Raw genomic sequence first — 11,020 nt, 5'->3', positions numbered from 1 at the left:
TTTTTTTTTTTTTCTGGGGGGGGTGGTTGTGGTGGGGTGGGAGGGTGGGGTTTTTTGGAAGAAAAATGAGTGATAAAAAGCAAGAAGTAGCTATTTACCCAAAGTGAGCCTTCAGTTTGAGTTTGCATGGCTGGGTGGCTGTCTCTCTGCCATTTGTAAATCAAGAAATTTTTTTCTTTTTTTTTTCTTTCAAAAACGAGTCAAGCTATTTTCCACTACTTGCAGATAATACAAATTCGGACTGTCAGGTTGGATGGCAAAATAGGAGCCATGATGGATCTGTTGGCAGGTCACGGATGTGTAAAGAGTGATATATATTAAATAGGTCAATCAGATTATGACAGCAATGTACGATCGTTTGTATGTGTATCTATGTCGGAAAGAATCTTTATTAAAATATTTTGAACAAACGCTTGTATTATGCTGTGCTTTGTTAATGATATATCTCCAGATTTAAGGAGGTGGATGGGGGGGCGGGTCGTTTTCTTCCCTTTGCCTTGCTCTGAATGGTCCCCAGCAGCCCCGCTCCTCTCCTCCGGCACCCTACTCCCGGCCCAGGGTGTCCCAGGGAGGGGGCGAGAAGTTCTTCCCCGCGTTGCGTTTCTCCCGCTGGCGGACCCCGGCGGTGCGGGGCCCTGCCCGCCCGTCCCGCGGCTCCACGCACGTCCCTCGCCGCCCCGTCCGTGGGGCTGGGTGAGCCCGGGGGTGAGCTGCAGGACCTTCCCCCCCACCCCGCCTCCTCCCTATCCCCCCAAGTTTTGTAGCCGCCCCTCCACTCGTGGACCCTCCACCCTGCCCCGAACCCGAGGGCAGAGGGAGCGGGCAGCTCCCCAGAGCTGACCGTCTTGCGCTGGGCCCGGGCCGGGGGTCCCGGCCCCGCCGGGTCCTCCCTCCCCTCGGGCGGCCCGGGCCGGCGGCGGGTATCCGCGGAGCCGCCTCTCACAACAGCAGCACCACAGGCGGGGGAAGGGGATAAATATTTTCTGCTCCACTTCCCATCAAAAAAGATTAATCAGAACCTGTAACTTTTCAGGAAACATAACTGTAAAGTGCCACGGAGCTGTGGGAAGGCAGCCCAGAGAGGGTGGGCAGATCAGCCCCCAGGCGCAAGGAGAAGCGTCTCTCAGCATTTACTAGACAAAGGCTGGGTGCGTCTAATTATGATTATTAAAACAATTTCCATGACGATGTCTAATATTATGTTAATTTGAAAACAACTGTGTATGAAAACTGTCGACTATAATACCTAAATTCATTTAATGAAACACATCGTTAAGGCAATTAAACCTCCTGGATGTGATTAAGGAACATAATTACGACACTGTTCTGCGCCATAATTGGGTGTCTTTAATCAAGGGGTAAAGTGATCAGCAACACAGCCATTAGTTTGTATTGTTCTGTCTCTGCTGTCCATCATTCTGATTAGGAATTAACCACCGCCACCAGCTTGGCGTGGTGCGTGCATGTGTGTGTGTGTGAGTGTGTGTTCGTGCATATAACATCGCAGGACACATTTGCTGCAAGATTTACCGCCTAATATCTCTGGTTACCGAGCAGGCTTCCCGGAGAGGTTTCCCTGGAAGGCGCGGGCGCTGCTCGGCTGTGCCCGGGCGTGGGACGGCGGAGGCAAGCGAGGTCCCAGCAAACTCCTGGAGCAGCCGGGAACTGAGCTGGGGGGAAGGCAAAGGGCAGTGGGAGGCCCACACTCTGCCTCCCGGCTCCCGTGGGAAGGGGCCGAGGCGCGGGCGGTGTATACGGGCCCGGCCGGGGCTGCTCCCCGCCGGCTCGGAGGAGCGACAGCGGCCGCTGCCGTCTGTGGCACATCGGGCGGTTTCTCCTTTCACCTCTCTCTCGTCTGCCTCTGCTTCAGAGCGACTGGAAAGCGGAATAAAAACGCTTTTCATTCTTGGCTACTGCTGCCGCCCGACTTCGGGCTCTCTTGCTTCCTCCTCGCTTGCTTTGGAGGAGGGAGAGGGGTCTCTGCCGGGCAGAGGTGCTGTCACTCCCGGCCTCTCATTCCTGTCCCTCTGCACCGAGCAGCCTCGCTGGGAACCTCCACGAAGCCTCCGGGACAGTCCCTGGGCAGGTCTTGCCGATGCGAGCGCCGTGTGTGTCGGGGGTGGGGGGAGGAGAGAGGCTCCTCCGCCCCTCTTAACACTTGATAGATCACTTAACCAGAAATGAGCATGTCCCCCTTCAAAACAGCTTCTTCCCCGTTTCCAACCGCCCGATCGATCCGGGATCTCCCCCCCAGCCTCCTCCGAAGGCTCCCCCTACCCCTACCGCTCAGCTCGGCTCCCTTCCGCCGGCCCCCGGCCCCTTACCCCGGCCCTGAGCCTGAAATTGTCCCAGCATGAGTGACATTGGCTTTCTTAATGTAATGACTTATGAAAGATATAATCATGTGTTAAATTGAATCCTCCGCTTAACTGTTAATGGTGTGCTCTGGGCACATTTACGTATTAGATGCTATGGTAACTAATTACCACTAGAAGAAGGGATAATACACTTTCCAGACTTTGACAAATAATTATGAGTGTTCACATCCCTGCTAGCAGCAGTTGCAGCGGATCTGCTGGAATGAGTAAGTGAATAAATGAATGGGTAAGTGAACTTGTGTGCATGGAGGGGACTAGATAATGAATAGTGGTCAAGTGAGTTTTCTTATTAAAACCTTTAATGAAAATGTGATTTAGGGTGGAAGGGGGAAAAAAAAGTGCGACGCTGCCTCTAAACATAATTAAATCGCGTAATATAAACATCAGAAACATAAATAAGTTTGCTTTTAATTAAAACGCGGCAGTCAAAGTAAATTATCCACGTGCTCGGAAACTTTACAGCAATTAACACTTTTTTTTTTTTGTGATGGTGGTGGCGGCAGCGGAGGGGAGTTGTTGGGGGGTAAAATAAATGAGCCAGGACTCCGCGACTCTCTCCAGGATCATTTATAACTTTGATTGCACCCGCTGCCAACAGGCCGGAGGAATCCTGAGGCTTTAATCAGATGGCGGAACAGCTCCTTGCCGGAGCGGGACAAAACTTTGGGGAAAGTTGTACTGGGCTCCGCGCCGGGCCCGGCCCCCGCCGTCCGCTCCGCGGGGTCGCTACCGCTCGGCGGGGCAGGGCCCCCGTCTGGGGGGGGGCTCTGGCGCTAGCGGAGCCCTTCGGAGGCTTAATACTGGCTTCCGATGAAGTATTGCGCTTGGCTTAGGCAGGCGCCGCAGGGGTTAAGCCGCTCCTGCCTGCCGCCCCGGGTGCCATCCCGGCCCGGGCAGGAGCGAAGGCAGGAGCCGCTGCCGGGAGCGGGAGCCAGCGTGGCTGCCGCGGCCCCGGCCCCGAGCCTGACTGGGGGGCTCCTAGCAGCCGGCCACGCCGCAGAAGGGACATCTGCTAAATGAGCAAAGAGCTGCAGCCAGCCCCATTTCCCCGTGGTCACTCATCAGCTCGGTGTCACCCAGCCTCCCCCGCCCGCGAAACGCTCCGGAGGGGGATTTGCTCTGCTTTGGCTGGTTCTCCAGTCTCGGGAAGGGTTAAATCCTATCTCAAGCCCCTAGTTGCCCTTGTCCTCTCAACCTGATTCAGAGACTTGTAATAAAATATGAAGCAAATTTATGGTCTGTTTCAAGCACTTTACTGCTGTATTTTTAAATTCATATATGCACATATAAGAACTATGATCTGTGAATAATTAGAAATGCTATAGGAAAATGATGCATTTTAGATCAAACATAACCGTTTTCTTACATAATTGTCTTGGATTAAAATAAAAAGAACGATACATTTCGAACAGAGACAAAGCTGAAAATCTAATGACAGCCATAAACTGCTAGACAGCCATAAATTAACGTCTTCATCAAACACTGAAGGGATCAGTGCTTATCTAAATCAACAATTATTTCTTCTGAGAAGCTGCAGAACAGATTGCCCCTCTAATACTATTTTTAAATCCTCATAATTGAGGATTAGGGGCAAACAATCGCCTTTCCAGAGTAAACCTCCTCTCCACCAGCCGAAGCCCTCCAAACTCACCTAACACCCAGACCGGTTCCCTAGGAACCTCCTCGGGTTCCCGTCCCCTTTTCCCACTCCAGCATCCCTGGAAACACGGGTTACTTTTAGGACGGGGTGGCAGGAGTCTCTCCTCACTTCCCTCTCCCCATCCCTTTCCGTCTGATTTTTTTTTTTTTTAGGGGCTCGGAGGACTTGGGAGCGCAGCGAGCGCAAGCCGGCGCCGGGAGCCCGGCGGGCGGCGGGAAGCGCGCAGGGAGGCGGGCGGGCGGGCGGGTCCCCCCGCTGCGGGCCGGGGACACACCGAGGCGGCATCCCGGAGCGGAGCCATCCCGGAGGGGCGGCACCCCCCCGTGCTGGACGAACAATCCCTCATCAATCCCGAGCTCAACTAATGGCCATCCACTTTCCAGGTTGAAAGCTTTAGCGACGCGGCACTTCTCTCAGCTGCAGTAGCTACCTGCGATGCCGATTTTGCGAGAGGCTGCTGCAAAGATTTCATTCTTAGAAGGCAAGTGAAAAATACGTTGAGAAGATAGCCGATTCACTGGCTCAGAAGATGGAAATTAGACAGGGAAAGACTTGCTGCCTGTAGGAGGTTAGCGACTAAACTATTTGGAAGAAAGAGGTAGTTGGAAAGATGAGCTGATAGGAAAGAAGTCACTGTCAAAAGTCATCACAGGGTGCTTACTCACTGTCTTTTACTCTCCCTGTAGCCAGAACCCAGACTTTTTTTCAACTTTACTGTACTCATAGTTGCTGTTTGGGAAAAAAAAATACCAATCAACACATCAGTGTGAAAATCAGTGTAACAAAATCTTGCAAGAAAGAATCCTGCAAGGCTCCTAGCAGGAACAGCTGAAGCTTAGGCTTCTTTTGATTTGTTTATTTTGGTGTAGTTTTGAAGACAAGCACATTTCTGCTATTACAAATGATGTATTCACACAACCTCAGGACCTGAGATCCCAGGCAAGCCTGATGCATAGGATAGGCTACACACAGTGCTGGTTTATATGAGCGTAAAAATCCCACTACAGTTTAATTCTTTGCTTTCAAATGAAAATGGAACATTTTCTATTTTTTATATGCTTCTATCTATGCAGCAACCATTTCTTCATACTTATTACTGTTTATAAACACAGACACTAACTTAAGGATCACAATACTTTCATAAGTGTAATTTTAAGGGGTATTTTTGTAATGAGATAATTTTTCTGATATGTTGGGGGTATCTGGACATGACTAGCCAGGGTACATGGGCTGGTTTAGGTAATAGGCTGGAAAATACTTTACTTTCTATGGTCTGACAGTTAAAATAGCTCTATTTATATGAATTAAGCATATGTCATGCATAAATTGATGTCTTAAATTATTTTAAAATACAGAGCACTATAAGTAACATCAAGAAAGCACCTAGTGTCAAACCAAGTATTAAAGTACAGTGTTAGGAGGTCTTAATAATTCCCCCCTCCCCAAGATATCTTTCAGACCATCATGGAAAGTTGACTCAGAAATGTGCCCTTCAAGAAATCTCAAATGATGCCACTTTTTATTTATAAACTTCAGTAACTTCTAGTATAATCTAGAGTTAAAGCAATTGCACAGTTACAAACACATTTATCAAACCCAGAAAAATGCTGCAGGTCTATCTTCTCTAGAACGTATCTTCAACAACCCTCACAGACATACCTGACAAACATTTCTGCATGAAGGAATGAAGAAACACTGATGTCTTTACAGTCCAACCTTCTATTAAATACCTACTTGTAGAACTCAGCAGCTACAGTGATACCTACGAAAGCCAAGTTGTGCTTTGCTGGTGCAGTGCTGTATATTGTAACAATTTTCATTCATTTCCCCTTTTAAAATGAATGATCTGAGAGGACAGAATATTTTACACTAGATAGTGCATCTCGTACTACACAGAGGTTTGCAAAAGGAAAAGCCTAGGAGCTGTATTTGGGAATCACTAATGGATTACAGATCTTTATACCAGTTTTGAATAATGTCCTCAGAATGTCAGAAGTATCACTTCCCCCCCCCCCCCCCCATGTGATAAGAACTGGCTTAAGTTTGATGGGGGGTAAACCAGACTTGATCATTTCCTAAATTCAAAGGAGCTGTTCCGTGCCGGTGCTGAATTAAAGGGTTTTTTCCTTACAGAAATACCTTTCAAGGTCAACAAACAGAAAAATGAGGTATGCTGAATAAATAATTTTAAAAATGAAAGCAGTGATTGTGAATATGTGAGAAAAGTGTAAATGTAATCTGGAAAAAATACTATGGACAGTCATTCAATATTAAAATAGATATATTCATTTTTATTGTGTCCTTGAAATACAAAATTCATTTAAGATGTTAGGTTAGTAAAATAATGAAGTTTCACTTTTCTTGATCAGAAATTCACAATATACCTTATTTGATCTAAGAGCCTTAGTGGTGGATATTAACTATTAAAGTAGAACCTAACTCTTGTTCATCTATATACAAAATGTCAGTTTGCACAATTAAGAGCAATTCACAATCTTTTGAATGTCAGAAAGTTCAGTAATGATGAAATAAAAGTTCATTTATCATTCTAGAAAAGAAATTCACAGACCAGTAATTATTCATAAAAACAGCAATGCCAAAAATAGTGACATGCAACTGGCTTAAAAGCAAAAACTAAAGAACAACTCTTACATGGTTTTATATTAGCACATTAGGACATATTGGCAGAGATGTGAAAGACTAATTTGCAAACAGATACACATAGACTAGCATGGTCTTTTAAGAAATGTAACAGTTTAAAAAGTTTACAATAGCTTAGAGCAGTACTGAGTGCCAGCATGAAAATGGAGAACATACCATCTGTAAATTAAAATAAGAACAATAATAAAAAAATAACATTTTAGCATTCACATTAGTTGATGATGAATTCACTTTTCTTCTTGGGTGCTATAAAGGGCTATACTGACTTAATAAACCTATTTTATATGAGAAAAAATGTGATTTTTTTTTTTTAATAGCAGAAGATATTATCAATACAGCCATAGGCAGTGACAACTTACAGTCAGAGGCTGGTACTGACCAGCTGAGTCACATCCCAAACTGATCCGTGAGTGCACCATTTCACCAGAGGAACAGCAGAGAAATTCGAGGGGCACCCTCACACGCCTGCTGGCTGACCGGGTCAGGGGTGAGACACGCAGGCATTGCTGGGCTTGCAGGGCAGACCCCCTGCTGAAGTGGAGAGGAGGGACAAATAAGCACAAGGTCTGACTGCCTCCCACCACTCGGCCCTGCAACACCCCCGGCACCTGAACGCTTGCAAACAGCACTGCCCTTTCTGCTTAGATGATTTTGCCATCTTAGCGCCCCAGTGACAGACGCCAAGAGCTGTTCGCTCCCGGGTTTTGTGGCAGAGGAGGCCATCAAAAACCGCGTTGTGCCCTACATCATGAAACACGCTCTCCTCGGCACAGCACGTTGTGGCCAGCTTGGCTCCGGCTGGGACCTCCAGGGATGACGCCCGCTCATCCTGTTGTGCTGCTATGGCTTATTGACCAGGAATACCGACACCCCGGGCCTTTCACTCCCTGCTCCACGGAGACCGAGTCACTCCTGGTCAGACCAGCTGCCGACTCTCAGTAAGTCACCTCAGCTGCTGAGTACATGGACCAGAAGGGCTTAACGTTTCCTCTGTCCTGCTCTAGCTCTCATGACTTCACATGGGGGTGCGGCTCACCTCCTCTGCAGCTGGGCTATGCCAAGGTAGCGATGCATTGCTTACCAGCAAAATTAATCTCCCAGGAGCATGGGTTACCAGGGACACAGTTCCAGGACAAGCTGGGCAGGCCCTGCTTTACATTTAAGTATTTTGGTCCCTGAGCAAAAAGAGCAACTATTTTTTTATCCCAGCAAAACGCTGGCCTCTTGCGTGGTGCAAAGAGTGCTCTCCGACCCTGACGCAAGGCCTCTGAGTGCCTTCACGGAGGTTTCCTGCAACTCCTGGGAAAGATTCTGACCCTTTTTTTCTTTTTTAAATGGAAGCATGCTCTACAGATCTAATTTGCCATTTGAGACAATCTAGCTTTTCTTTTAATTTCAAAATAGATACTATACAAACTGATCAGCAATTAATCTGAAATTACTAATGATTTGCATGTACTTTTGGCACAGTCCTATTACGTCCTACCAGATTATGCAGCAGCCTGTGATATTCTAATTCAAAATCCTAAAAATAGAATACAATTATAAAAAAAAAGTCTTCTGTTTAAAACAAATACCTACTGTTATTTTCGCAGTTGCTTCAGGTTTGTTTCTAAGTTGGATGCCAAAGAAAGATTCATCATAACTATGGCATGAGACATTTTACCGCTTACATTTAGGCAATAATGGAATACAGTCAACAGTGTAATGATATCAACATTTTCTCTCTCAATAAACTAGGCTCTAATGTCCAAACTGGATTGTGAGCTATGGCTGAGTACAGAATAGCTCCTACAGAGTAACTATAGCAGTAAGTAACTTGAGTACCAGAATCTCTCCATAAAAACAAATTTTATTCTGTGGCACAAAGAAATAATCAGCTTTTGCTGTTGATTAAATGTTGAAGCAAAGTTAAAGCATTTAATCAACTGCAAAACCCATTTAATGTAAGCATCCTCCAACACTGTAGACATTACTGATATTATATATGAAGAGAAAATGTTTATCCAATATATCTCACAAAACCACAATTTTCTCCTCGGAGGATTTGGATTGTGGCTGTGCCAATCTCTGAAAGCCTTTCTACTGATGCCGATGCTTATTTAGGGTATGTACTTTACATGAATAACTAAACAGGCTTCTACACAAATAACAATAAATAATTCTAATCCTTAGTATATACGTAGCAGTTTCCATCCATAGGCCATCAAGTGCTTTAGAGATGAGTAAAACTTCTGATTTTAAAAGACTTACATCAACAGAAAGAGATGTTTTTTGGGAACACAAGGCAAGGCCCACAGACATGGCCACTCTCCCACCACAATTATCATCTTGGCAAATTGAGACTGGACAGCCATGAGAATCCTCATCAGTCTCTGAGGTGATGGCTGGGAAGAGAGGGTCTAAAAATCTCAGATCCCACACACTAGGAAATTCATTTTTGAAACAAGAGCCGGTCACCCAGTGAAGCGGGTTGGGCAGCCGGTATACAGATAACTTCTGTGGCTGCCAAGGGTTTTCACTTCCTCAAATTTTGGCCCCAGGGAAGAGTCTGTTCTCCAATTTGTAGATGGACAAGTGGGTTTCCAAACACAGGTCACACTACTCTGCCTATGCATAACTTAGGCACAGTAAAACACTATTAAAAAGTAGTTTTAGATACCACACTTGCCCTTGAAGCTCTCTTCTTCTTTTGCCTTTTTGGAGAAACAATCAAACACAAGAAATGGCCAAAATAAACACATAGACGTGTTACTAGGAAAACAGTGAGACAAAGAGAAGTTAGAAGTTAATTTTTGAGATGATAGAATCATTTCAAACAGGCTCATATATTTTCTCCCTGAAGAATATACTTTTTTGGCTCAAAAGCCAGAATAGATAATTTAGGCTTCATCCAGAGCCTATTAAAATCAACAGAACCTCTCTTCTGACTTCAAATGACTACAGGAGAAAATCACAGATTTTAATGTCTTTGCATTGCACCAAAAAAAAAAAAAAAAGAAAAAAAGAAAAACATTCACCCTCAGTACATAAAACTGAACTCAAAAATGTGTTGCCAGTAAGACAATCTTGCGAATCATCCCCCACCACCCCACACATCTCCCAAATAAGGGCTAAGACACTCAAGATGATGAAGGGAGCAAAGTAAATAAGAAATTAGAATAATAATCACTAAAAATTCTTTCATCCCCTGGAATTAAGTTCCCCCCTTTCTTGCTATTATGCTTCTATGAGCAGATGCAGAGATGCCTCCAGATGGTGGGTATATAAGAGCTCCCAATCTAACAAGGGGGAACCCTTGTGACAGAGGGCTGCTGACCCTGTTTCCCATATAAATGGCCTTGATTCAGCTTGATGTCATCCTCCCTATAAATCTTACTCAACTCATGGCTGAGAGTATGGGGGTCCGTCCTGTAGGGACGTTGGGCTATCTACCTGGCCAAACTCTTGTCATCTCGCCTCACTACTCACAACTCAGGCAGGACAAATTGAGGTTCCATGTCCCTGCAGTTGATATCTACCTCCAGCCCAAGGGCTTTTCTCCTTAGAAACAAATAGGAAGGAGGTAAAAGCAGCGAGGGAAAAGCAAATGTTTCCAAAGATGCAAAGCTGAGTGATGAAACAGAGCAAACATGGAGATTAGTAGAAGGCATAAAGGCAGTCGCTCACTTTCTTAAGGACCTTAGCTTGTAACGAAAGGCAATATCAACGTCTGGCAGGAGGATACCAAGGCCCATACGACTGTTATCAAGTCTGACAGCTTTGTTTTCCACTAGTTCTACATCAAAATGAGCCAATAGTAAGAAAAGAAACATCTTCATCTCATTCATTGCGAGGAACCTCCCTGGACACATGCTGATCCCAGAGCCAAAGGGCATTAGGAAATACTTCAGTTTTCTTCCCGCCTTGTAGAACGTGGTTTTCTTCTTGCCATTCTCTATATATCGATCAAACTTATACTCCTGGAAATAAAAGAGAAAGTGAGAGAGAGAGCGTGATATCTAACAAGGCAGTTACAAGAGTTGCTTTGTTTGCACAACAGTAACGCTTCTGAAACCCAGAAAATAAGATAAAGAGGAAGACAAGGAGCTGACAGCTTCTCTTTTTCAGTTGGTTCCCTCAAGTTTCATTAACTCACATTATCTTCCCTGCAAAGAACACTCCTTAAATCCACTTACTTAGCTTAGCTCTTTTACATCAAGCTCCTTCAACTTCCATGTCTCATCCACTGTCTGGCCTATATTGATTGTAATTAGATTTTGACCGCTTTGTAGCAGGGACAATGAACCTTAGTGGAAGGACAATTTTCTTGTAAAGCATC

General features: G+C 45.5%; 1 protein-coding gene across 4 annotated transcripts in view; it reads right to left on the bottom strand.

Moving 5' to 3' along the window:
• Positions 1–6,304: 6,304 nt before the first annotated feature.
• Positions 6,305–11,020, bottom strand: part of LOC129203321 (cytochrome P450 7B1) — a 126,056-nt gene continuing 121,340 nt past the window's right edge. For all 4 annotated transcript variants that reach the window (XM_054817643.1, XM_054817645.1, XM_054817644.1 and 1 more), the window contains one exon: positions 6,305–10,661. In XM_054817643.1, coding sequence (XP_054673618.1) covers positions 10,365–10,661 — 297 coding nt within the window. In that variant the 3' untranslated portion in view covers positions 6,305–10,364. The remainder of the gene's footprint in view (positions 10,662–11,020) is intronic.

The sequence above is a fragment of the Grus americana genome, chromosome 2 (genome assembly GCF_028858705.1).
Source record: "Grus americana isolate bGruAme1 chromosome 2, bGruAme1.mat, whole genome shotgun sequence".
In the NCBI taxonomy this organism is placed as follows: Eukaryota; Metazoa; Chordata; class Aves; order Gruiformes; family Gruidae; genus Grus; species Grus americana.
This window is presented reverse-complemented; position numbering and strand designations above follow the sequence as displayed.